This window comes from Haplochromis burtoni, unplaced genomic scaffold (assembly GCF_018398535.1).
Source record: "Haplochromis burtoni strain Fernald_Lab_line unplaced genomic scaffold, NCSU_Asbu1 Contig_3, whole genome shotgun sequence".
NCBI classification, from domain to species: domain Eukaryota; kingdom Metazoa; phylum Chordata; class Actinopteri; order Cichliformes; family Cichlidae; genus Haplochromis; species Haplochromis burtoni.
The window spans coordinates 3491569-3519382 of record NW_024582364.1 but is presented as its reverse complement, the minus strand read 5'-3'; the positions used below and the strand labels follow the sequence as shown (position 1 = coordinate 3519382).

Genomic DNA, 27814 nt, shown 5'->3' with positions numbered 1-27814 from the left:
TGGCTGCCTTTTAATTTTGGATGCAAGTCAGGTGTGATATATAAAAAAATAAATTAAAAAAAAAAAAAGTGTTGCATTAGTCTTGGGGAAAGGGCTCATTTGCAGACAGAAATTACACATTCACCTTGGAATGAGGGATAGCTCCCAGTGGGGGTTGCATCGCAACCAAAAAAACAGCTCCTTTATTACCATGAGGCAAGCCGAGGCACTCCTTCCAGCTGAAGTTTGGACCCTATCAAATTCTTTAATCTCGGGCCTTATCCAAAACCATTATGAACACGGCCCTCCTGAACTCGCCTCTATTGCTGGGAATATGCTTGAGAGGTATTGTGCACAGTACGACACAGGTTATCCTCTCCCTCTTTACCTCGGGTTTTCAATTTGTTGCCATGGTTACCTCATCAACTTCACAGAGGCCATTTTTGCAACAGATCAGAAGATAATCGCTACCCTATTGTGGGATAATATTTTTAAAAATCGCCAGACTGAGGTGTGGGAGACTTATGTACCACTCGGTGAATCACGAGCAGGAGAGTGGCTGGAAAGCGATTACGCCGAAGAATCTCGTCTCGGGGGCTGTGGGGTGGGGAGGTGGGGGGGCTTAAATTAATCTGTGAAGTGCTGAGAGGCGACATACGTGTCACCACACTGTGGCCTTACATCCAGCTGATAATGGGTTTAATTGCCTGACTGCTGCCATCTTATCCCATAAAGCTCGGCTTCTCTAAGTCTTCTGTATGAAGTGTGGAAAACAAGAATCTTAACCTGACTCGACGATACGTTAGAAGCTCAGGTTGCCCTCAGGCAGTGGTCCGGATTAGGTTATGATTTTTTAACTTCTGGATATTCGGGAGGGGCTACGCACAGCGGTGGGGGAAATCTGATTCCTGACCTGAGCTGTTGAAAAGTGGCGAGGGGGGTAGGGTGGGGGCGGTTTGCCGCTGACGTCTCAATGGAGGCTGTGTGCTCCTGAACTCTGGCCTCTTGTCAACACGTCTGTTTGTTTTCCCGCTGTTCCCTGGAATCTCCCCCGGCATGATAACTCGACACCCAAGGGAGGCTCCGGGTTTGTGTCTGAGTCGCGGAACAACCAAAGCCTCAATTAAGAGTATGTTGGAGAAGATATGAAAAATACTCCCAACTTTAATGAGTTCGTCATGCATGCAAACTGCCTGCTCAACTCCTCACGTCCTGATGTATATAAATGTAATTAACAACTGAATTATCATAATTACCCTCCTTGTCTCAAAAGGAGTCTTGGGGAGAGGAGAAAAGTGGCCATCACAGAGCATTTTCAATGAAGGGCCTAATGTGCTCCCTCAGCTACTGCAATGGCTCGGTAAACATAAATGCCACTGAAGCCTGGTGTTGCCACTTGCTGCAGCAACAGTGCATTTAATCAAGAAACCCCAAAGAACATAGCTGTTGATTTCACTCATTATTCGAAGTGCGGGCTTCCTGCCACTGTTCCGTTATTGGGATCCAATCAGAAATGTGTCTTTGCAGCAGAACTTGTCAGTGTGGTTCATTAAGTGCGCCTTATGAGAACATTATGAAATGTTGCGAGCTCGAGTAGGAGAGAGGAGGCATCTGTAGATGCCAAGGCCAGCAGCAGCAGCAGCAGCATGCCAGATCCCGTGAATGGCACTTGAAAATAATTGGTTCTTGTTTATTAGGTTTTTTTCAGATTTACACCTTTAACTTCTTTACTGTGTAGCTATTAGGATTTATTGCTGCCCATGATATGCCGTTGAATTAAACAACCTATTCTGCAGGGTAATCTAATGGTGCTGAAATAATGTCTCTCTCTCTCTCTCTCTGAAACTGTGGGGCACTTGAGGCGTAAAGGAAATTAATTGTGCCCATTAAGATTCATCGACCACAGAGTGAAGTTACCTCGAACACCAAACCCAATGTATCTCTCTCCTTTTTAGAGCTCGTGTAATACAATGAACGTCGGTGTCCTTTTCTGTCAGAGGCATCAACCTTGGCCGTAGTGCTCATCCTACAGAGGCGCTGAAACGCTAGCAGGATTAGGGGTTTATATTAAGTTTTTTTGGGTTTTTTTTAGCAAACTGATCAAAGCAGAAAATAATTGACCTTAGCAACTTGTCTATATTTCCTTTACCTTGTGTAGTGTTGGTAACAGTGCAGGTTTCTTAATTCGGGTGGTATTGAGGTGATTAGCTCGGATCATTCCCCAAATCGATCGCTCTCGCCTATTGCTCTAAATAATTTGCGCAAGTTTAGAGGAAACTTCTATGCTCTGCTAATGCGTTGAGAACACGAAAAGCTCTGGTCAATATCTGGAGAGTCTACCTTCTCAGTGCCCGTAGTTACAGAACCAAGAGGGACAGCGGTAATGTATTCTCTGTGATGTGCAGAGACATTAGCTGATTTCAGTCCGAACAGCTCAGAAGCCAATCAAAAGGACCAGTAATTGCAGAAAGCTTTTCATGCGAACAAGGAGAGAAAACAGAAAATTAATTTGTCTTTTAGGTAGCATCGATTTGAGGTCTTAAAGACAAGAGGCATAAAATTATTGGCTTTATCCGAAACGCTTAGCTCCTTGGAATAGCATGGTAGCAGTGAGCAATAAGTGGGCTCTCTGCTAAATTACAAAACAATTATTATCATATCCTGCATGCGGCGCATATCTGTCGGCTAAATCCAGCTGTGCGCCATGCTGCACTTTGGTTTGCTTTCATATCTCAGAACGACGCCTCCAGGTGTGCCTTCAAGACGGAGGACATTTATAGATGTGTCATGCACTAAGCCTGTGTTCCACCCTCTGATGCATGATGTTTGGCAACAGAAATAGGGGCTCCAGAGAATGAGTTGGGGATTTGGAACAGCTCTAATTGTTCTGCTTGGTGGATTATGACAGGAAAACTTTTTTCAGTGGACCTTATAGGCCTATATGACAGAGGGTTTTGGGGTGTTTTGCTCAGAGTGTATTTCTGTCTGCGCATATATCTTCCTGTCTGCATGCATGTGTCTGTATTGTGAGCCGCTCTGCCATCCTTCTGACTCAGACTGTCAGGTTGTGACTGTGCTATGTCTGCTGCTCCACGGTATTCAGTTTCAGGCCTCATAAATTACCCCACACAGACATAGGATATGTCGGGCAGAGCCTTTTTCTGTCTGCTGCTCTTTAAAGAATAAGTGTCAATAAAGCAGTCAGCCCTGCAACAATTTCATAATAACTCCAGTTTTTGTACTTTTAGGAGGAATAATGACATGAACTTTGGCATCGGATCAGAAAGTACACATGGATTGTTTTGCGGTTTTTTTGTACCCTGCATGCCAAGCTCAAGTCACGAAAGCTTGAATCAGGCAGAAGAGCATTAGTGCATATAAACAGCCTAATGCAAAATTCATGACTTCTGGGATTTGTTTCTGTCATTAATTACCAGCAGTGGCTTTAGGTAAAGAGGCAAAAAACCAACTGTAGCTTCTGCGTGGCTCTTTTCCTCCCCCTCGCTGTGGAGTCAGGCCAATCAAACCACACATGGATACACGAGGACCCCCACATGGAGTCACGGTGGGCTAAGCTACCAGCTGCTGGCTGCAGTCTTATTTTTACCCATCAGACTGTACATTATTTACCGTACTTCCTTCTTCCATTCATTACAAATCTATCAACTCGTATAGCTCCGAAAAGGAATCCTGGTAATGCAAGGATGATTTCTAACCGATGGCAATGATTTCCTTTCAGCTGTGTGGGTCTGTTTGTTCGTCTACTGTGAGGATTAGCCTTGTAAGTGATTCAGCTTCAAAACTGAAAGCAATTAAAACAGCTTGATTTGACTGCAGCTGTCATTGCTTTTCCCTTAATAGCAAGTATTAGGCAGCTTATGATGCATTTATTCTGGTGTCTATCTGGACAGGTACATAGTTTTTACTGCTCTCGCTCGATGTGTGTAATTTGATATGGAAAAAAAACCAAAAACCCAAAAACACGCTGTTTTAGTACAGCCGTGTCAGCTATAAAAGCAAGGACAAACAGAGTGTCTAGACCTCTGATCATCTGATTATGGTTTAATATTTTTTGTCATCTTCCTCTCGGATACGTAAATGACTCTGGGGGGCTATAAAGTGATAAAACTAATTCTGTTCCATCTCCAGTGTCTTGATGGATGATCTTGCATAATGGTTTTCCTTCCTTTTAGCTCTGTTTTAATTTACACACTCTGTTTTGACACTGGTGACAGTCATTTTTCAAGCATTCAATCTCAAACTCTTCCATTATTTACAAGAGGTATTATTCACCATATGTCAACAGTATGCCTTTGGTGTCAGATTGCCCATAAAGAGCGACTTCGCTGCCTCTCGAGAGAAATGGTAGCTAATTGGTGCAGCCCTCTCTTGGTTGAGTGCTATCAGAGGACACAGGGCTCTTACTGGAGGGGAATTTGCTCTTTGCAATCAAAGGAAAATTGTAGCGAGCATGGTGCACAGACATCAAAATAACCCCTCAGATGCATCGACATCTGATAAGCACATTACTGGATGTACTACTGAATAGATATTTGATGTTCTTGGTGTTATTCTCAGTCACATTGTGATATGAAACCCAAGGCATGATGACTATAAGCAGCTACAAAGATGGTATCACGTCTTTGATTAGAATAAAAATCGCTCTTGACATCAGAGTACCACTCCTAATTACAGTGATACGAGTCCATGACTCTCCCTGACAGTCTCTTACAAGAGACAATGACCATCTAATAGTAAATGATGTATATGATCTAATAGTATGAAAAATATTTAGGGATGCCGGCTGCTATAGAGCTGTCGAAATTTGCACCCTGTGCCTGGATAATCAATTTAAAATGCACATGAACATAAACAAATATGACGACCCACAAACTCTGAATCCTTTTTTTATAATTTCTCAACGTTACAGATGTGCTGATCTTCTCTTTTTTTAAAAACCTTGGGCATTTTTCTTTTATATTAGGGAAGCTATAAGCAATTTAATCACTAATAAGAATAATCAAGTTACAGCTCTGTGTTGGAATACTGAACTGGGAATGCTTTATTGTTATGCGAGGGTTTAAACTCATATATTTGAAATGGCATTGTGTGATGAGTCATATAATCAATTAAGTGATTAACAGAAATAAGTCTGAAGCACTTATTATTAAATATTCATGACTAAATGAGTATTTGTATTGAATTTTTGCACATTTAAATCTCAGCTAGTCTGCTTCAGACTGTGTTGGAGCTAATTGATTGTGTTTGATTTGTTACAAAATCTGATTGGCATTAATTTAAAAAAAGTTATGTTAAAATATGGTAAAAATGCTAAAATAAAATAGTATTAAATAAATAATTGACCTGTTTTGGTTCACGATGTGAATACGTAAAAGCATCGGAGCCATCAGTTTGAATACATAACATTTAATCACATCTTAAAGCTTAACCATTGCTTAAAATAATCATTGACAGATTAATTCTGTCAATGATTTTCTCCTAACCTCATCATAGTTTTTCCTTTTTTTTTTTTTTGCTGCAGATCTAAATTGATTAAATCATACAATTGAAAACAAACAACGTTTATGAAAATGGAAAACAAACAGAATATAAATACCGAAAAGCAAACTAAATAGTTCTCAGTACAGGGTAATAAGTTTGGTGCTTTGGTCTCTTGAGTTGGAGAAACAGCGTCTCAGGAGCAGGTTAATCAGGTGAAGCAAGCATGCTGTTACAGCCAGATGCATATTAGAGCTTATATCAGCCTGTGGAAAAGCACAAGTTTGCTCAGGTATGGAGAGGTTTAATATTCTGAAACCTAATTACACTTGCCCTTGTATTGCATTATATGCGTATATTGAATCAACCAAGTCAGCCTATGAATCATCTCACTTCTCCTGAGTCAATAAAAAATCCTCATCTGCAATATATAATATATTTGAAACACCATTTTTTTTGTTTTGTTTTGTTGTTGTTTTTTTCTGTAGCATTGTTTTTTATTATTATCTGATAGCCTCAAAGTTATTTATCTGTAAAGGAATAAATAAAAGTTTTTATTTATTTACGTAAACAAAGTCTGTTTAATGCATCTTCCCAAAAGGTAGAGAAGGGGGGGGGGGGAAATCGGATGTCTGGCCACTTTTCTTTTTGATTGCTTTGGTATGTTTTGGCCGTCATTTTTTAGCTTATTCTGCACATTGTCCTGTCTTTGGGTGATAACTGAAGGCTATGCTAACTGCTAACTGCACCTTAGCTGATGGTTGTGCATGTGCAGGTGTCAAACACACCAGGACCAAATGAGTGTAAGGTAATTACCCAGAGCTCCTGTCTGGAGGAAAGGTCATTGAGAGAATTGTCACAATTCCGGCACAAATGAGTAACACCCCACTCCACCCACCGTCACACTAATGCTTTTCTCCACTCCCTGCATCACCACATATAACTTATTTAATATATTAAAAAAAAATTTTGTCCAGTGAAAACGTACATATTCACCTGTCTGGCTGATTAAAGTGGAGACAGTCACCATTCTCAGGAAATGGAGAAATGTGTCTGATGATGGACTGTCAGACAGGATGATATTGCGTTTTCCCATCAGCTCCCAGGGAAACTGAAGACAACCCTATGGTGCCTTTCACAGCGGCAGACCTCATTTTGGGAATCTGCTTTTATCTCAAAATACAATCAAGTGGTTGTGGGCAGAAATGTATGATCATTCATGCAGGAGACAAGTAGCCTAGTATATACACGTAGACCTGTGCACATACACACAATGTGTTTTCCTTTTATTCTTATTGGCTATTCATACTGTATAAAATTTATAGATTTCCCATTTCTGAACCCATTTCCCAGTTATCTCCAGGCTCTGTGCAGCAGATATCCATCTGTGTGCACACAGTGGTTTTAAGCAGAGACACACCTGACTAATCGAGCAAACACAAGCACACGTGCACACGTGCACATTCACGCAAAGATTTGCTTCGCAGGGTAACCGTGGACTGAATACAGTGGAATCGCATTATTGCTGATGTATGGTTTTTGCCCAGAGCAGTGCAATTCTCCTTCCGCACACCAGCTTTATCTGAGTGAAAGAGAGATGAACAAGGCAGAAAAAAGGTAAAATGCAGACAGGCTTTGTCTTCATTGTTGATATTTAATCAGTCCAAGGTACTGACTCTGCTGGGAAGAAACTGCTATGTCAAAGGATGCCTGACTGCCATTGCCTTTTTGTTGTTGTTATTTATGGGCTTAAGTAAAGTATAAAATAGTAAGTGATACTGTTGTGTTTGCATGTTTATCTTGATTTCTTTTAGTAAATGAGCTGGGGGGGGGAGAAAGTGGAAATAAAGAGTGAAAGCCGCACAATGCTTTTATTTCCAGATAATATGGGAAGCAGTAACTCTAGTAATACCAACAAACCATGAGGCTCAAAGCAGATGCAGTCCCCCCCACTGCGAGAAACAGCAGGGGTTCAAGGCGAGGACGTTTATGTCTCGAGCTCTAACAGTGTCACTGCTCTCTCCCTCCCTCTCTCTGTCTCTAGTGCCAACCACCGAAGACGCCTCTGTCTCGTCTGCCATGCCTAAGACCACAACAATTACCACCACCACTGCCGTGTCCACTGTGAAGGGGCGCGGTGACACCACAGTGGCAGGAGCAGATCCAAGAGATGGCAGAGATCCGTTTGAGGACAGCCGAGGCTCGAGTACCGCTGAGCCCACTATCCCAGAGCTGCCTCCAACACCCAGACGCTTCTGCGAGGCGACTAGGAGGAGAGCCATTGACTGGCCCCAGACCCACACTGGGACTACTGTGGAGAGGCCCTGCCCCAAGGGGACCAGAGGTATTTCCACCACTTTTCTTGAAACATGAAAATTCAACATTTTGTCTACTGTGTGCCTGCTAGAGGTAGACGTTCTTTTTCTTTTTCTGTAAAAGTATTCCACTGAAACTTTTAGCAGCCCTGTGACCATAGGGTTTTAACAGAGGAACAGTCTGACATTTAAAGAAATACTAATTCACCCTCTGAAGTGTGGACAAGAAAACCATTACCACTCTGTGTGTGTGTGTGTGTGTGTCTGTGTGTGTGTGTGTGTGTGTGTGTGTGTGTCTATATACAGTCCTCATAGGCATGAATGTTGCTGTAATTCTGGGCTTTTAGTTATTTCTTTATACTGTTGTTTTTCCTGGGTGCAGTGACTATACAGCATACACTTTTAACAAGTTAAGAAAAAAACAAGACAAGACAGTTCAAAAAGTTTGAATTTATTTTGGATTTTCCTAATCCACAAAGGGTCAAAAATATACATGCATTTACAGTTTTTGATGCTTAAAGTTCTACAATATATTTTAACTTGACAAAACCAAGGTCTAGTAACTTCTTGTAAGTGATCATAATTGATTACAACTTGTAATTTCTCTTTGCCAGCATCAAAAGGATTTGTTTAGCAGCACTAATTGGATTAATCAATATCAAAGCACTGGGAAAGAGTTTTAGATTTATATAAGTTTGGAAGGTGTCTTGGAACCAGCCAGTGTACTGCTATAGTTCCAGCTCCAGGCCTGGATAACTGGGGAGAGCTGCGTCAGGAAGGGTACCTGGCGTAAAGTCTTGGCCAACTCAAATATGCAGGACAACTGCAGATTAGAAAACTGCAGGTTCAAACTATTGTATACAACTATGAGTTATTAGGATGTTTCACCACCTTTGTAAGAGGAAATTGGTTAGGATGTTCAAAAACAAACCAGTAACCACAAAGGCTCAAGCCTGCCATGAACTGGAAACTGATTAAACACCGGCTGATGGAAGCCCCAGCTCCAGAATTAACACTTTCAAGCTTCACAAAAGCCAAATGTCTTGTGGAAGGAGGGTGGTGAAACTTGATGGGTGAAAATTGGACTATTGTGTGTTCGTGAAAGGCAATGATCCCAAACGCACATCAAAGTTGGTTTTTGAATGGATAAAGCGAGCTAACATCAAGCTTTTGAATGACCTTTCAAAAGCCCTGACCTCAGCCCTGTTCTGGACTAGACTTAACCTCCTAAGACCCAAACTCTTTCATGGCATGCAATTTTAATTTCTCTATGCTATTTGGGCTGATTGGAACCTGATGAATGTAAAAACAAAGAATTACCGTAATTTTTTTTTTTTTTTTTTTACCTGATTTTTGTTTCTGAGAAAAATAAGATCCACATATGAAGACATTTGTTTTAAATTTTGAGAGAACAGTGACAGTATAATGTCCTCGTACGTGGATATAAGGCCCCTGTAGAACAAAATTTTGAATTTTGGTCTAAACAACCCAAAATGTGATGTCCACATATGTGGACGCCAAGTCCTAGGGCGTTACAGCTGGGTCGGTGCCAGGGAATTAACCAATTTAAATCAACTCTACCAAGAAGAGTAGTCAAATATTCAGCCAGAATTATGCCAGAAACCTGTTAATTGCATTTTGTCAATGTGCAGCTAGCTAAGGGACAGTTGACCAAATATTAGTGGGGGTATACAGTATGTATATATTTGAGCTTGTGTGCATGATTGTAATCTTGTATGCATTACAGAAAATCCAAAATAAATGAAACTGTCATCTCTTATCTTATCTGAAGAACTAAGTATAGAGCAAGAGCTAGGCGCTTATTAGCTTAGCTTAAACTGGAAACAGTGCTAAGCTTACTACCGTAGCCTAAAGATGTCTCGTATTGCCTCTAAAGTTTAATAATCAACATTTTATATTTTGTTTTATTTAAGACATATACTGCTGGTGTTGTGAAAAATGTGTGTTTTCTTCTGTTATGACTTCTTACAAAAATCATTTGGTAATTTTAAGCTAGCTTTTTTTCTGCCTATCAATTTGTCCGAGTTTAAGCTAAGCTAAAGTAATTGTTTCTAGGGTTTAGATCTATTTTTATGACACGTCTAAAGATATGTATTAACAATTACATTTTGACATTAATGGTGTCTAACATTCACCATAAAGACAAAAAGATATTTGAACACAAATGTGAAAATATTCATTTAAATGGTCAATTAAAACAATGGCACAGGAACAATACACAATATTTTCATATATTAAAATATACATTTCTCTGACAGTTTGCAAAAGTTTACAGCTTACAGAAATACTGTTTCTGTTGAAACACTAATTCATAAATGTTTATTTTACGTCTTATTCCAACTGCTTTGAATTTCCTTAATTGGTCCTTACTCTCTTGGAGGTTAGTGCCAAATAATTAGTGCCATTAACAATCAGGTATAAACCAAACCTCAGAATGATCACAAATCACAGTTTAGCAAAAAAAAGCAAAGCTCCCAATTAAACATGTTAAAATTGCAGAGTTATTTAGCTGTACTTATTTAGGTCTCGCTTCCATCTTGGTTTACTTGTCTTTTTTTTTTTTTTTTGTAAAACTTCATAAAATGGACATGTCAGTCTAAAAATGTATTATAGCATGATTTGAGCCTTTTTGACAAAAATAAGATTTCGAAATGTACCTAGTTACTGTAATTTTGAAGCCCATTTCTCCTTGAAAGGAAATCACACAGAGGGGGGAAAAACTATCTGTAACAGACCAAAAGTAAAAGTAAAAAAGATGTTGGACTGCTTCTATTAGATAGCCAGATTAAAAATCCTCCTACAAATGAAGAAACTTGGCCATTAATTTTGCAGGTGATCATCTGCCGTAATCTCACAAAATCCATCTAAACATCCCGTTGCAAAGATTGGCAACTGAAAAGACTCAAAAGAAAGTGGGAAAGGAGATGATATTGAGAAAGGAAAAAGATTTAGCTTTTACTAGTCAAGCTGCATGTTATCTGGAGGATTCATGTTTTATTTGTACATGCATAGCAAAAGGTCTTTAAAATATTTGTTTACGATCAATAACAAACCACTGCGTCCACCTTTTCTTTTTTTCTGTGTATTTTCCCCCAAGCTTTGTAGAACTCTAATAGTCTTTTAGTGTCCTTTCTGTACTTTTTTGTCATACAGACAGTCTACAAAGCTTTTAGGTTTTCAATCATTTAGAAATCTTTGTTCCGGGTGAAGAGTCTGCATGAATGAAGGATAAGCAGGAGAAACTGTATCTGAGCAACATTCTGGCTCCCCTCCAACTGTTGTTTTTATTCTGTGGTACTGCAGGCATCGCCTCTTTCCTCTGCACCATGGCAGGGACATGGTGCTCCAAAGGGCCAGACCTCAGCAACTGCACCTCCCACTGGGTGACTCAAGTGGCACAAAAGGTAAAAGGAGAATTTGTCGATCACAAAAATATAGCAGCAAACAACCACGTAAAATGGCTGCGATCCAACATACAGCGGTAATTTCTGACCTCGTTCCCTAGCTTGGTTTATTTTTCCAGCACAGAACTTTTCAAGTGTACACGAAACTTTCAAGGGTAACTAAAATGCTGTTTGGCAGCAGAAAGAAATGAGCTAAAGCATCAGGAGTAAATGCCAAGAACTGCAGTCTGTTAGTGAGAATCAAAGAGCCACGGTTTCTTTCTGCGGTGACATTTATGCTTTGATGTCATGCAGGTAGAAATGTAATGTAGATGTGCAGATAACAGTTGCTTAGATGCACAGGAATGTAAAACATAGCAAACCCTAAAGAAGAGATTATTGTTTCTCTTGAAAAAATAAAAACACCTACAGAATGCTGCAGGTTCAGGCAGGGTTTCAGTCTATTGTTGAAAGACATCTTGGCTAATGAACAGCTGTGTGTTTAAAAAATCAAAAACAAAAAAACAGTAAGTGAAAAAGTGTTGGATACGCTCAGTTTTTACGCTAGAAACACAGCAAAATGAAGTGTAATAGAGAAAGTATGCACACTGCATTAAAACTGGGGTATGCAATATGTTTTTGGCATCACTGGACTAAAATCCATAATTACCTTTCAGCATACTCCAGTTTAGAGAGGGAGCTAGACTCATGTTCCTCATCTGTGTGGAGTCTTTGGAGGCCTCATTGGATGAGGAATACTAAGCAGTTACAAATGGAAGTCAAATGCAGAGGTGTAATAGGCTTTAAAAAGGAAGAAAAGAGGAATTTCAGCTGGGAAAGTGAGGTCCGAATCCCGTGTTTGGACAAAAGTTAGCAACACTTACAGTTTCTGCTTCTTCCAGAATTTTCGTCATTCAAGTTTTAATGCAACATATTTTTGCATATTTTTAGAAGCATTCAGTTAACAGTATTTTCCCTCAAAGTAACGCACAGAGATAGGAAAAAAAAAACCCAACAAAACATTTTGCATCTTACGCACTGTTGCCAAGTCGAAAAACTCGCACAACTCCATTACTCTCAGGCGATTATACACACTGCTAGCCTTGCTATGACATATAATAAGCAGGAGCTTTAGTTATCTGTTCTAAGCTTTGCATATTTGCTCATTAAAAAGTGAAACTAATATGAACAGCGTTTAATTGGCTGAATTGGCTGTATAAGTCCTGATGTTAGATTTTATTAAGATATAATTGCCAGCGATGGTGGGCCTTAGAGCTGCAATGCTTCTGGTTTGTTGACACCACTGTAGTACTTTTTAGTAAGTGGGGAGATATTGTAATGTAGCTACAAGATACTTCTGATAGCCCTGAATTATTTTTTTGGAGGCTGAATGGCTCAAGGATTAATGGTATGTTGGTTTTGCATTAGCTTCCTCTATTTGAAGTTTAATTGGCGGCGGCACTTCAAAGTCACATTTTGATTGATGTCGTTGTTGCCGCATTTTAGTGCAAAAAATTGATTCGTTTGTGACAAAAGACACCTTGAACATTTTATATAAAATATGTACACAGTATTGTAGTGGTTCTCTGTTTGGAGAGAGTACTGCTGTGCATTTCATACAGTCACCATGAGTGCATTCCGTCTGCACACAAAGACAAATTCCTTCTAGACTTGCTGTGAATTTTCAGATGTGTGTGAGAGATATTAGTCCAGGTTCATATTGCATGACTCTGATCTGAGCGCTGCATCACTGACACTTTACTGACACCCCCGTGTTTCTCCCCGTGGTTGTGATTTTTTTTTTTTTTTTTTTTTTTTTTAGATCCGAAGCGGCGAAAACGCTGCAAATTTAGCCAATGAGCTGGCACGTCACACACAGGGCCCGGTGTTTGCCGGCGACGTCAGCTCATCGGTGCGCCTGATGGAGCAGCTCGTGGACATCCTCGATGCTCAGCTGCAGGAGCTCAAGCCCAACGAGAAGGACTCAGCTGGACGCAGCTTCAACAAGGTGCTGTGAAAATCCTCCCTGGCCCTTTCCTTTTCTGACCTCTCGTTAAACGTTGTCCCTGTTTTGCCCCGGTTCTGTGTCAGCATGACTCAGGACATTCATTAGCAAAACACACACACAGATGCACACAAGCCGCTCTGCGCTTTTCTTACATGCACGTATGCATCATCCAAACACACGCAGTCTGAGGTGAGGGGGCTAGGGAGGCAGGTCTAACCCTGCGGGGGAAGCTCATTCCTCTAGAGTTCCTTGGTAATTACCAGCGTTGGAAAACACAGGCTCACCTGGCAGCTCCACCTTTAAGGAGCTAATGGCCACGAGCCCCCAACCAGCACAAAGAATAACTCTTCATTGCTGACAAGTGTGGAGGTGCCCCCTCCTGGAGCTCATGCAGGTGCTCAGTGGAAAGAAAGCAGGCCTGAGACAAAACTACATCTCGTAGCTGCTGGCAGTCCCGTGGCGATTTGAGTGACAGTTTTGAAAAATTACATTGTTATTCAGACTTTGGAGCAGTTGCTGTGTAAACAAAGTGATTTTGAACAAAAAAACCCCAAAACAACCAAAAATGACGCCCATTGTTTGCGCCCATGTGTTCAGACAGCTGCACCGCTATTATTTGAAGATAAGAGCTAACAGGTTTCTTACTGCAATGCCAATATTGTTGCGGTGATTGGAACAATTCAAAGGCAACAACAACAACAACATTCAACTTAAAACTACTTGAAAATTGTGACATCCTGTCACAGAGCTGTTGTTTGTACCTGCAGTTCTGCAGCTGCAATGAAACACACTTTCACTCTCGAGCACACCAGGGGTGAATCTGACAGAGAAATACTACTACCGTGCCTGATTTTAAAGTCACTCTTTAAACAGCCTGCTTGGAATTGTGAATATAATAATTTAGTTATCCTTCCTTTGATCTCGTTGCGCTTCTCCACCAACAGTTTCCCCCCGTCTGAGCACTTCAGCCATGCACACATGTATTTGCAAGACCAAGAAAGCTCAAAATCAAGATCTTTTTTAAATTCCTTGCCCTGATTTATAGAATCTGGCTTTCTTATGATTAAAGAAATCAGGTTAATGCAGAAGGCAGACTGAAACCTGTCTGCCAAATGATTTCCATGCCATCCTGGAATAAATAGACACCAATGGGTGCCAGTAAAAGAAGAAAAAAAAAGAAGCCTGAACATCTGAGCCTACACACATGGGTTTGAAAATGTTTAGAAGAAATGTATTGCATACATGATTTGCATTCAAGAAAGCTGAACTGAGAACACCCCCCAACAAAAACAGAACGCGGTGCTTTCAGCTTCACGCAGCCCTTTCCTCCAAATAAACAAGTAAATGCCGGCGTCCACGGGCGCAATCTGGACTGCGTTGAAGAACCATTTCTGGTTTCCTGTGTGTGCTTTTTTTTTTTTTCCTTTAAGTATGGTTGTAATTTGGACACAAGGAACATTTTTATCTCTTTGTTTCCAAATTCTGATGCAACGATATGTGAGTTTCTCTGGTTTGACTCAATTAGGAAGAGACACCAACTTATTTAAAGCCAAGAGCCTAACAAAGGGGTTTTAAAGAGAGCTAGCGCTGTATTATTTTCTCCATGACAAGAAATACAAATGACCTCATCCCACATTGTTTGTCTTCCGAATGTATTTTAAAGCATCACTAATGGGGAAGCTTCAGAATCTGGTCTCAGCGTTTTTTCCTCACTGCTGCTTTGCGTTTCTCGTCTCTCTCCCCTCACTTTGACTTGATCCAAATTTATACTTAGTATTCAAACACAGCTCCCCTGAAAAGCACTTATTACTCTTTGGGTTATAGTTAATAGACCTGTGCCTTTTCTTCTTTTCATTAACTCTGTAATTGATGGTAAGTGGCATGATTTAATGCTTCCTGTTTTCTTACCTCCTCTTTCTTCAATCCGTTTCTTGCACTTGATCGTCTGGTTGTGCGGAAAAGCTTCAAAAAAGGGAGAAGACATGCAGAGCGTACATGAAGGTATAACTGCCAGGCTTTCTGCATTCATTTTTCACCCCGATCCCTAACGTCTGACTTGCAGCATGCCGCACTGTCTGTCTTTATGTCTTTGATTATTTTGTTACAGCGTGTGCCTGCTGATGTGTTTGTACAAAATGCGGCCACTTCCTCAGATTCGGCTGTCTGCTGCCCTGTCATTCTGTCCATCTGAGGATGCCGCCATCCATATTCTTCTTCACTCGTAAATCTTCCCCTCGTTTTTTCTTTTAAACTTTCTCCTCCTCCTCTGCCTCCGCCACTCTTTTTTTTGCCTCCCTCCATCTCTTCTGTTGTCGGCTCTTTACACGTCGTGTGAATAATTGCCTTCCCACGGTTGTAATTGCACCTCCCTGTCAGGCAGAAGTGTGATCAAAGTGGCAATGTGCTCAATTTTCACTTGCTTATATTGTACAAATTCTACTGTCGCCATTGCAAATAATAAGAATAATAAAATTTAAAAAAACAAAACAAAAAAAAAACCTCTTGGCCCCTTTTTGATTTATCTGTGGGATTAATTTCCAACCCCATTAAATATGTTTGTGTTCCAGTCTGATCTTTGCAGGCTGTCCACCAGACATTTTACTTAGTGGAGTGCAGTACTGTTTATTTTCCCGGGCTTGGGTCTGCTGGAAGACAAGGCCGTGATGTAGACACATGGGAGAAGATGCACTGCATGGTGTTTAGATTTTGTGTCAGTGGTGGATTGACACAAATATTCATGGTGCCCAGTGGTTGTATCCCAGACTCTAGCTTTGCTGGAAGTACAATGGTTTGTAAAGATGGGCCTCTCCTTATGCAGTTCCTCCCATACACCTCCTGCCTGTATTTGGTTTAGATTTAGCAGCTTGAAAGTATGCATTATTATGGTCTGTTCTCCCCATATACTCGAATATCCTCCTCCAAAAGTTAAAGCAGCCCCAGCCTCCCAGAGTTAACAATCCAAAATGGCGGCAGTGAACATAAACAGTAGTAAAACCTTTAATCAGCACTTCCACTGTTGTGTATTTATGACTTACTGAACGAACAAGCCAGTTGCAGACCAGGCTCTGTCCATGAATCTGCTGCAGCGGTGTTTTTAAGCATAAAAAAAGTGTTATATTGTGTTGCTAGTGGTACTTGAATCACCTGTTGTTGTTGTTGTTGTTGTTGTTTTAGTTTTCACTTTTTCTGGAATGCGCTAAGTCGTCCCAATTCCAGAAATCTGAGTTCAGAGGTACCTGGAATTAGTTAGTAGGAGATCCTGTGACTGAAACACTGAACATTGCTGCTGAAGAAAACTTCTGAATACAAGGAGGATCATTTTTGTTCTCAGCAGATGTATTTTGCAGGTATAGAGAACAGAGATATTGAGAAATCATCAAGTCTGTACCTTAGAAAATGTACAGCGATTGGACTTGGGATAACGCAGGGCTGTAGCTCTGGAGGTAGAGAGGGTCATCTAAACAGAAACTTTGTGGTTCTATCCCTGGTTGCTCCAATCTCCTGTCTGCATGCCAAAGTATCCTCGGCCAAGATACTGAACCTCAAGTTGTTGCATTCATTGAAGTATAAATATGTGAGAACGTTAGATAGAAAGCACCTGAGTGTAGAAAAAAGTGCTTGTGTTAATGGGCGAATGAGGCATTGTAGAGTAGAAAAGCCTTTTATGCAAGAATTTACTATTTAATTGAGCAACATGCTGTATAAATGCTGGTTTTTGAAGCATTTTGTTTTTTTCCATAATTGTGTCACAGACACTTCTGACCATGTTTGGCCCCGTACAGATTTTTCTTTGGGCCCTTACCACCATGTCGTCCCCTGGGCTGTGCTGACAAACTACTCTGTAAGAAACTCTCTGCCAAACAAATAGTTTCACAGTTGACGTCAGGAGGTTTGCAAGCATTTTCCACAAATGACAAGAGAGAAGGGCAGGAAATAAAAGCAGTATATTGCAACATCTGTCCACCTTTATCTAAACACAGTGAATATGTACATGCTGTGTAAAGCCGGGGGGGAGTACTTGATAGTGATGTTGACTGGTCCCCTCTACCTTCTGGGCCCTGGGGCATTGAACCGGCTGCACTGTTATAAGTTGTGTTTCTGGTTTTTCATTAAATATCTTAAAACCAAAGTCTGAGCTCTGTGCACAAGCCTCATGCTAATGAAAGATGAGGAACCTACAACTAACTCCTAAATATCCAGAACCTAACATTGCCATATTTAGCACATTGGCATCCCGGCATTAGCAATTAGCTTAAAGCTAATGTGGCTGTTATTTTATTTTTCAGTGTCACTGATCATCGTCCATTGCTGTTTAAGTCAGAGCAGCTGATATGGGCAGCCACAGGGGCTCCCCTGGTGGTTGCACTCTTGTGATTTGTAAATTGACCACCACCCAGGCATGAATTAAATCAGAAGACAGATTCTTTCTGTGCTACACAAATTGGAGACAGACTTTTTTCCCCCCTTCTTTTGGATTTCATGGGTCCTTTGAGGATGGCTTACCAGGGGGCAGGAGAAGACCATTTAGTGTCTGTCTGGTTGTAATGGCTCCAACCCCATAATCGCCACTTCTCTCTCTCTTGCTCACTCTCTCTCTCTCTCACTCACCACACCCACACCACACACACACACACACACACACACAGACACCACACACACACTTAACTCCTGTCATAGTCACAGTTGCCTGCAAGGTTAGGGCCACAGAGATTGATTTTTTGTGCTTGGACCCAAGATATAAAGACATGCTGAGCACTCTGTCTGGATGCAGCCATCACTGCTGCGGTTAACATCAGCTCGGTGGTTAAAACGTTGCGGTTAATCATATATTGGTGCAGACTTTGGTTCATTCCCTTTCTTGTTATTCCGAGCAAATGGATAATCCTGTCCTTGGTCAATTAGTGTTTTGGATAATCACAGCTGTGACTAATTGGTACAGTGAGCAAGGGCTTGTTTTGGTTAATTACCGTTATTGTGGTGGGTCTTGCTGTGGGTAATGGCACCTATGGTTAAATTGTCACTCTGATTTATCACACCCAGGGCTCGTCTAGATCTGTGTACAAATGTCTGTCTTTTTTTCGAGGGGGGTTAAGAAAGTTAATGATGTTGTTTCTTAATTGTGCCAGCCAGGAGTCATGAACTCACCCTGCCAGGGTCAAAGGAAACTCTTGTTTTATCAACATATGATACTTGTGTAGGTTTTGTGGAATGTTTTGCTCGCATACTGCTTATCAGAAAGCAGGAAATGAAAGGATTGCCATTTAAAACAAGCAGAAATCCCACCACCCTCCCCTCTCTCTGCTGTTTTCACTTGCACTACTACGCCGAACACGGATTTCACGATAATGCCCTCTTTCCTCAAGGAAAATTGTATCCAAGTCATTACGGTCAGATCCTGTTATGGAAATAAGAGTATTGTCCATGGATACGATTGCTTTCTTCTTCTTCTTTTTTGGTTTGTTTTTTGAAAAATAGCTGCTTAAAGCAGGAAGGGCAAATGCAGCATTCAATGAAGGGGGAACAAAATCCCAGAACATTTGGTTTGTATTTCTTTTTACCCTCAAGGATGTTTGCATTATCATTCAATAAAGACTCTGGCCCACGAGAGACTTCCCCAGATTAGCTTTATTCTTTTTAAACAGAATATTAAATAATACACACTAAATATTCCATCGTCATTATTATTTTAGCTACCCATGGCTTTCTCTGACCTTCATGTCTTCAGTTGGAATGATTTTGCTTTTGTGATCTTTTTTTTAAAATAATAATTATTATTATTTGTTTTCCAGTCCCTGCTCTTTGTCATTAAACTCAAGTTATGATTTGGGGGTGGAGGGAGTGCAAGCTGACAAATTTGTCTTGTCTCCATGGATACAGGCGATTGTGGACACTGTTGACAACCTCTTGAGGCCAGAAGCTCTAAAATCCTGGAAAGACATGAATTCCACGGAACAAACACACGCCGCCACGATGCTGCTGGATACCCTGGAGGAAGGGGCGTTTGTCCTCGCGGAAAACCTGATTGAGCCCGCCATCGTGAAAGTTCCCGCAGAGAATATCCGTAAGTTCCTCTCCAGTAACTGAGAAAACCACATGTGCACATCCATCATTCACAGTCTGTGATGTTGATGGCTTTTCTTTTCTTTCTTTTTTTTTCAGTCTCAGGGAGATAGTTTTAAACACAGCGGTAAAAATTGTCTCACATTCAGGCAGCTATTCTTTAAGAAGAGCGTCATTTTGAAAATAGCCACATCTCATCTCGTTTCACTGACGTCATAAGAAAAGATTTGACTCAAAAAAAGTGGGGAGAAAAAAAAGCTAATTTGCCCTCAAAGGCAGGCACTTTATTATCAACATGATCTCATTCATATAAGTCAGCTGTGTGCAGTGAACTGTCATATTTCTACTCGTATCTCTTTGTTTCTATGGTTATGGTCCTCCACTTACCCTTTTTGTCTTATACCTCATTGATTTTTAATCTTTTTCTCGCATTGTAAAGTCACCTCATTGAATGGGTGCTGCCAGATGAACTGTCCAGACCTCTTGGGGGGGGAAACAAAGAAACCAATTGAATGGCACTGCTCCATTCACATGGCACTCTATCTGTTCCCTCTAAGCCTTTCCCATTAATAAGTAGTTAGCCAAACTGATAGGGACTAGTTGCTCTGTCTTTACCAAAAGCACTGATTAACACATTGTGTAATATGTTTCACATTAGCCATTTAATCACCGCATTCAGACAGTTTTTATGAGCTTGTCAAGTGCTTGCTTATCTGCACAATATAGATAATGAAAAAAACATAACTAAATATGACGAAACCTCAGAGAACAGCCTACCTGACCTCTCTTAAAAGAGTCGAAAAAAGCCGAAAATGATTGTTGATTCTAATTAGCAGTTTCCTCGAAGCTCAAATGGCATCTCCGGGCGAGTATCAAGGGCAGGGCGAGGGAAAAAAGGGAGAAAGGGAGCTAAAAGGTAGATGGCGGGTGGTAGTGGTGGTGGGGGGAACAGCTAGAGAACAATTCCTCATCTCCGTCTGTCAGAAGCCACCTATCTGAGGAAGTGAGGCCGTTTCTGATGGGAGGGAGTGTGCTGATACGTGTGTCCTCCTGACCCTTTAATAATTTCACACATCAAAGGGAGCACCACCCGGCAGCTGGCATACCAGAGAGAGGGGCTGCAGGAATTTGGAGGATTTTCAGAGATTTGCTCGTCGAGGCCCAGAGTTATCTGAACCCACAGGGGAAAGAAAAAGTAAAGTAAAAGCTCAATGATATTTTTGATCCTATGAATATTTGACATTCATGCCGCAGTAGGCTGCGTGCTTGAATTTGCTCATCTTCTATCGTTGCCCTTGTTGTTATTTTTTTCTTCCGCTCCTGCCTCCAAGGCTTTCACAATGCCAGCCAACAGCTTAGTGACATGGTTTTTTAAGTAAATGACACTCGACGGGGTTTTGCCAATAAGACTGGATTCTGTTACTGGTACAATGAACCTCGAGTCTTTACACATACCCCACTGGGCCTGAGCGATAGAGTTCTATTAAACACCATGTAATGCTTCTCAAATGTTGCCTATGAGTAATACATCTCCCCCTCTCTCAATCTCTCTGTCGCTTTCCCTTTTGCCTCGGCCATCTCTCAGTGTTGGAGGTGTGTGTGCTAAGCACCGACGGGCAGGTGCAAGACTTCAGATTTCCACAGACGAGCAAGAGCGGAATGACTCTTCAGCTGTCTTCCAACACGGTGAAAGTCAACAGCAAAAACGGTGAGAGAACGTCACTGCAGAAGAAACACCTAGCTGATCAGATGGTTCGATGGTAGTTCATAACCATGTCCTAATTCACATAGTTGTTTTCATTTGGGTAATTAAGTTGGGTTAATGCCTTAAAGTGATTTTACGTGCTAAGGCATTTTGAATCGGATTAGTAAGACATTTGTGAAATATGCTCATTGATTTATTTATTTTTTGCCGGGAGTTACAATATGAGTCTCATACACTGCACTGTATGGGGTAATATAATCAGGAGGTTATTAGCTTAGCTTAGCATAAATCCTGGAACGAATTAGCGATGCTAAAAGGCAATGCTCCTTGGATATGGGTCAACAAAAACAACCATTGTTTAGGTTTCATGTGTTTGTGCATGTCTATGCTGAAGTATTGCTTGACCTGTTTGTTCTCAAAGTTTTGGTGGGGGGGGGGGTTGTTTTTTTTTAATTATATGTGTCATCTAGGACTGCTGGTTTAGCTTACTGGGTTGAGCGGTTGACTTGTGTGCTGCAAGGCTCATGCAGAGGCCTGTGTTCAAATCTGCCCCAAGGGTTTTTACTGTGTGTCTTTCTGCCAGTTTCTCTGTCTTACTTCCGCTGTCCAGTCACAATAAATGCTAAAAGCTTAAACACTGGGCATTTTAGCTATATATTCATGTATAATTCAGGTTTTGTGGACATAAATGGGATGTTATTGTCCTGAAATGAAAACTATCGGTTGCTTTCATAAGGTTTTAACGATGCATAAAGGCTTAAAAAAAACCTGTTGCTTGGTGGTTGCTTGGAAGCATGATAACATCATAATATCTGATATAGATAAGAACCAGTGACTACGTAAAAGACTTACAGGGGCCTAAGATGTTCCTGATGATCTTAGGAGGAGTTTGTGAACAAACAAACACACACGCAGATCTGAGATTAGTGATCTAATCTTAACATTTTGATATTTCGAGGAAGGGGGGGAAAAAGTGTAACGATCACTTTTGCAGAAAACAGAACTTCTGCTCAAAATGTTTCAGAAGTTTCTGGTGAGGTGGAATACTAAATAGAGGACTTTCACCCAGGAGATTGGGACGCTTGTTGTATGCATAACCATAACTCACTGCTCATTAGTTTTAGTCTTTGTTTGATTTTTGCGTTAATGTTGAGGCTTTCAGTTGGAGTATTGTTAGGCTGAACCAAACTACCTTGTCTAGATAAAGATCATGGTTTTGGTCAACAAGCCCCAAAGGCAAATGTCTCCCATGTGCACCTGGCTTTTAATCTTTTTTTATCTTTTCCCAGTGACATGGTCGGTTAGTGGCAACAATGGACATTAATTATGATGTTGCTGGAGCAACGCAGCGAAAGCGCATCATTTTGCAATGAAGAGTCTTAAGGTTGCCATTAAAAATAGTTTTAAAAACATGCAAAACATGAAGAACATGGATCAGATGTTTCATATTTTAAAATTAATCTTAATTATCACTGTAATGAGTAAAGTATAGTGCGCTTTGCAGCAGTCAGACAGATGAATTGTGCACCTCATCTGTCTAACTGGCTCGACATCCTGTGTGTTCATTGGCAGAGGCACCAGTTTTAACAATCTATATATTTTATATAAAATGCAGTGAGCCGTGTTATTTTGGGGGAGTGAATTATTACTGTTTGGTAGATAACTGTAAATTATGTCTAATGCTGTACTTCTTATTGTTTGCTATAGGTGTAGCCAAGCTGGTATTTGTACTCTACAAGCACCTGGGTCAGTTCCTCAGCACAGAAAATGCCACATTGCGGGGAATGGGAGACCTGAACAAACACAACCTCTCTCTCACTGTCAACTCCCACATCCTGTCAGCCTCTATTACAAAGGAGTCGAGCCGTGTGTTTGTGGCAGACCCCGTGATCTTCACACTGGAGCACCTGGATGTAAGCCTCCCTCGGAGATTTACCCTGACCACACTATAGAGCCAGGCTGTCAAAAAACAGGATAGACTGCAATACCTTTTACAGTAAAGGAGAAACCGTGTGCCGTTATGATGATTAGCACCATTTTGATCTTTCTCCTTCACAAATAATTGAGTACGTTTTTTTAAAATCGAAAAAAAGGAGAAGTAAACACATGACTGACGTGTTTAACTGCGCATATTCATAAATGTTTAATTTTTTCCCCCTCTCTGCTTTTGTGTTTTGCAGAAAGAACATTATTACAATCCCAACTGTTCCTTCTGGAATTACTCAGAGAGGAGCATGATGGGATACTGGTCCACTCAGGGTTGTAAACTGCTGGAAACCAATAAGAGCCACACCACTTGCTCGTGCAGTCACTTGACCAACTTTGCCATCCTCATGGCTCATCGGGGAAATGTGGTAAGTGGCCCTCGCCTTGTGGCTCGCTCAAGCTATTTTTCTGTCTCAATTACTCGTTCTTCCGTCTCACTTAAAGATTTGTGCACACGCGGCAAGAACAAGAATGGCATTTCAGTGGAGATAATTAGATTATAGCTGGAGGAGAAGGTAAGGGCAGGGAAGAAAGGGAGAAGTGGAGAAAAGGCAGCAGGGCTGTCGCTTTAAAAGTGCGAGTTTGTGTCAGGAAGTGCCATACCATTATCAGAAGTAATTATGTTCTACCTGTGATCCATGTCTAATATCCCTCTGTGCATATGTCTCAGAGAATCATGGGAAACAACATAACTTCAGCTTTAACTTGTGTCTCCACCCCTCTTGAAGTGGTGTTGGACCCATTTGGTCGCGAAATGCAATTACAATCCAATTACATGATAAATAGCATGTGCAGCGAGGACCTAGCCAGTAATAAATGTAGAGGATAAGTTTGTGGTTTGTCTAATAATACGTCCCAACTCATGAACTCTATGCCTGTCATCTGTCTTAACCTCAACCTTAACCACAGCTTGAAACCAGAGCCCTGAGGCTAGGCTTAGCCCCACCAATCCCCTACACATCACCTCAACTGTAACTCCTGCCCTCAATAAAATTACAAATATCACGGGAGGAATTGGCTCACTTTGAGGCCACCATGTCCTTGAGTGATATTTTTTTTTTATGGTCGTGTCTGCTATTTTCACTTTTGCCAGGTGGCTGTCTTGAAATACGCTCAGTTTTGGACCTCCTGAAACGCAGCGTGATTCAACCACAAAGCGAGAACGCGGATGCCACATGTTCACAGCTCTTTTTGTGGCATTTTTCTGTTGATGTCACTTTCTGCAACACTTTCTCGTGAAACTTCATGAGCTCTAATGAGATTAAAGGATAGTTGCGTGGTTTTAATCAGTCAAGTTGCCATATGAATACCAAAACATGTTGTGGATGCTCTAATCATTAATATCAGCAAGGTGATGCGACTTTCCCAGTAATAAGCGAGGATTAAACACTCCAGAGATTTCGATTCAGTGACAACATACAGGGTGCGTGTGTGTCCCCATTAGGCCAGCACAGCTTCACTCATTACGTGCTCAAACGCTGCCCATTATAATGAGAGGTGCAAAGTTTAAAGTCAGTCCGTGCTTCCTCTATTTGTCTGCAGAGGGACGGGAGCGTGCACGAGGTTCTCCTCACCGTCATCACCAGGATGGGCATTGCTGTGTCTCTGGTCTGCCTGGCCATCAGCCTCTTCACTTTCTGCTTCTTCAGAGGTCTGCAGAGTGACCGCAACACCATTCACAAAAACCTGTGCCTCAACCTGTTCATCGGCGAGCTTCTCTTTCTTGTGGGCATCAACATGACAGAACCAAAGGTACCGTGGAAGTGACTCTGCAGAAGGTTTTAATTTCACACTACTGATTAATAGTCTCATCTGCTGTAATTAACCTTTTGTACACCTGAATTTTCCCTTCAGTTTTCCTTTGAAGTGGCAAACCAAAAAAAAAAAAATCCACATTAGATTAAAATATCATATTTCTATTAGGAGTCTGCCAGTGGTAGAATTTAATGCAGATATTAAAAGCAGGAGTTTTATGGCAGCAACGTATTTATTTGAAATCAAATATTCTTCCTGTAATTTAATCACAGATGTCTGAAATTATTTATGTTTTTGCTGAGGTTTTGCAAACATGTAACTGCTAACAATGGGATGTTAACTTTTGCAACACTTTGGACGTGTGACAATCATGTTGACAGTGTCCCCCAGTTTCACCGGCCTAGAGAACAGTCCGGGGCCATCTGGGAAACACCGAGCGTGAGGCAAAAATGTGTATTCGCAACTTTTTGGCGAGTGGTTAATGGACGCTGCTGACAGTCACTGGGAAAGTCGGTTGCTAAAGATCCAGTTACACAGGCCTGGAGGCTGGTTAATGACCTGCCCCCGGCTGTGAGGAAACTGGTTGTTGAAACTTTGCCTTCCTTTGCGTTGAGAGCAAAACTAACACAAGAGGTTAAAGGGCTTAAACCCCAAAATATAAATATAAAAGCTTTAAAGTAAATAAAAGGCTTTGTTTAGGAATTATTTAACCATTTTATAATTTTACGGTTTGGGTTTTGGAACATAACTCTTCATATCATTTTAAGAGGATGTAAAAATTTAGTCTGCTGTAAGATTCCTCCAGAATATTCAATTTAAACCAAGTTTGCAGTTGAAAAATCTGCTTTCATGAGTGAGGAGCGGTTTGACTTGGCTAGCTGCAGTTGGCCTGCAGATTTACACTGAATCAGGTCCACAGTCAGGTACAGCTTAATCTCTCTCTCTCACACTCACCTATCTCAGAAGTATTTAAATTTATGTAAAAGATTTCTGTTTTGTTTACTAGCTTAAAAGGGGAATAAAGAAACTGGTTGCTTGGAGGGAAAAAGTTATATTTCTCTCCTGGTCTGTGTTTGCTCTGGTCTCACATTGCTGCGGTTGCCTGTAGTTTTCATGGGAGATGCCAACTTGTCTGCAAACACTCATTAACTAAAAGCTGAGCAGCAGTGAGACTTGGAAGAAGCTCGACACGAACTTGAAATGGAGAACGTTTGCCTCAGTCATACCTCAGCTAACACAAGGAGATTTTTGGTGCAGCATCCTCTTTGTGATCGATTTCACCTGACAGCCAGCAACCTGTCAGGTGACCACACAGCAACCACACATGTTACACTCTTCAGAAATGTGCACGTGACATCATGCGAGAAACCTCAACGGATACTTTGAGATCTGTGGAATCTGTTACATTTATAGGAGGAAGATGCAGATTTTTAAATTCTAATAAAGTGTGAAAAATGAGTGTTTGAACTATTTGATCAATAGAAAAATGAAAGTACCTCCAAACATCTGATTCTGATATTTATGAAGCTGATTTGTTGCTAGATATTTTTTTATATAAAAAGACTAAAATACATCTTTACTCACTGAATATGTAGCTTCTCAATTTCAAACTTTGACAGAAATGTGTATCTCAAAACATGTTAAAAAGCTTAATCTTTGCATCAGTTAACATCCATCTAAAAGATAAAGGTAATAATTATCAATCATTGCTATGCTTTTAGCTCTGGTTTGGTGTCCAATGACTCCCAGTGAAAGTGTTATTAAGCTGCTAAAAGCGTCACTTCATCATTTATAGGAGTGTGCAGCATGTATTTGGTCTTACTAAGGCACATTTCTGATCCCACAAATGACAACAACAAAGCTGTGGACTAAAAAACAAACATTTTCAGCTAAAAGGTGCAGAAATCTGCTAGCATACATCTGCAAACATCTAGTCCTGTCTTAATAAAAATAAATAACTAGACTAACTTAAACTAACCACCCTTCTAAAGCAAAAACATACAGATTTGTGTTAAATACTATAGACAAGTCATTTTTGGTAATAATGAAAAAGGGAAAAAAAATCTTTCTATTTATTTATCTTTTGACTTTTATTTTCAGTATAGAAAAATAATGATAAAAACATGGAGGGTGTGTGGAAAGTGCTGGCAAAAGCACAAGGTAAGGTCACCATCAGGGGGTTCCACAGGTTTCGCAGGGTAAGGTCATCCGGGTCAGGAGTGTTGTTTTGTAGCATAGAATTACACATTTATTATGGTTGCTTTGATTGGTGTTATGACACTCTGAATTCCTCTCAGCCCAGACAGCAGAAAGCTGACCGCATGAATAAACCTTTCCAAAGCAGCAGGGAGGGAAGCGTGTTCATCCAAGGCGCAGGGTTTAGTAAAATAAGCTCTTTCACTGTCCTTTTACCTCTGCGTGTAACGTCTGCTTGTATTTTCTCATCAGCTGGTCTGCTCCATCATCGCTGGAGTTCTCCACTTCTGCTTCCTGGCCGCGTTCGTGTGGATGTGTTTGGAGGGCGTGCAGCTGTACCTCATGCTGGTCGAGGTGTTTGAGAGCGAGTTTTCACGCAGGAAGTATTACTACATGTCTGGGTACCTCATCCCAGCCGTGGTGGTGGGCATCTCAGCGGCCATTGACTACAGAAGCTACGGCACTCAGCGGGCGTAAGTGTGGGATCTTTGCAGAGGCTCTTCTTCCCGGGATAAATATCACAAGCTTTAGTCCTCCCTTCTCCCCACTGCGACACACCCACACAGCATGTACTGTATGTGCTAATGATAGTAATATCACAAAGAGTAGTCCACCTCTGGCCCCTTGGCAAATTTACAGCCTGTCATTGCTAAAAGAAGAGGCTGTGAGCAAAGTAGCTGCATTAATGAATGTGCTGGCTAGCTGCACTCGCTCGCTGGGTTTTTAGTCTTGTGGATGTGGATAATTGCCGCCCATGTCAGTTAAAAGTTTATGCACTCCTCTGCTGGTCTTCATCCAAGCAGCAAGCTTTATGATTTGTAAAACGGCGAGTCCTCTCTAATTTATGGAATTTAAGTAAACCGCCTTTTTCAGACTCTATTTTCCATTCTGTTTCCCGGTGATAAAC

General features: G+C 41.0%; 1 protein-coding gene across 13 annotated transcripts in view; it reads left to right on the top strand.

Annotated features, from left to right (window-relative positions):
* The window catches only part of LOC102308108 (adhesion G protein-coupled receptor L2), an 89082-nt gene that overhangs the window by 46044 nt on the left and 15224 nt on the right, over nucleotides 1-27814 (top strand). For 9 of the 13 annotated variants that reach the window (XM_042219551.1, XM_014332463.2, XM_014332465.2 and 6 more), the window contains 10 exons: nucleotides 7523-7822; nucleotides 11118-11218; nucleotides 13020-13205; nucleotides 15168-15206; nucleotides 19083-19266; nucleotides 20851-20973; nucleotides 22678-22883; nucleotides 23151-23324; nucleotides 24499-24708; nucleotides 27160-27380. In XM_042219551.1, the coding sequence (XP_042075485.1) occupies nucleotides 7523-7822; nucleotides 11118-11218; nucleotides 13020-13205; nucleotides 15168-15206; nucleotides 19083-19266; nucleotides 20851-20973; nucleotides 22678-22883; nucleotides 23151-23324; nucleotides 24499-24708; nucleotides 27160-27380 (1744 nt within the window). The remainder of the gene's footprint in view (nucleotides 1-7522; nucleotides 7823-11117; nucleotides 11219-13019; nucleotides 13206-15167; nucleotides 15207-19082; nucleotides 19267-20850; nucleotides 20974-22677; nucleotides 22884-23150; nucleotides 23325-24498; nucleotides 24709-27159; nucleotides 27381-27814) is intronic. The other 4 variants (XM_005912647.3, XM_005912645.3, XM_005912646.3 and 1 more) reach the window with 1 other exon arrangement.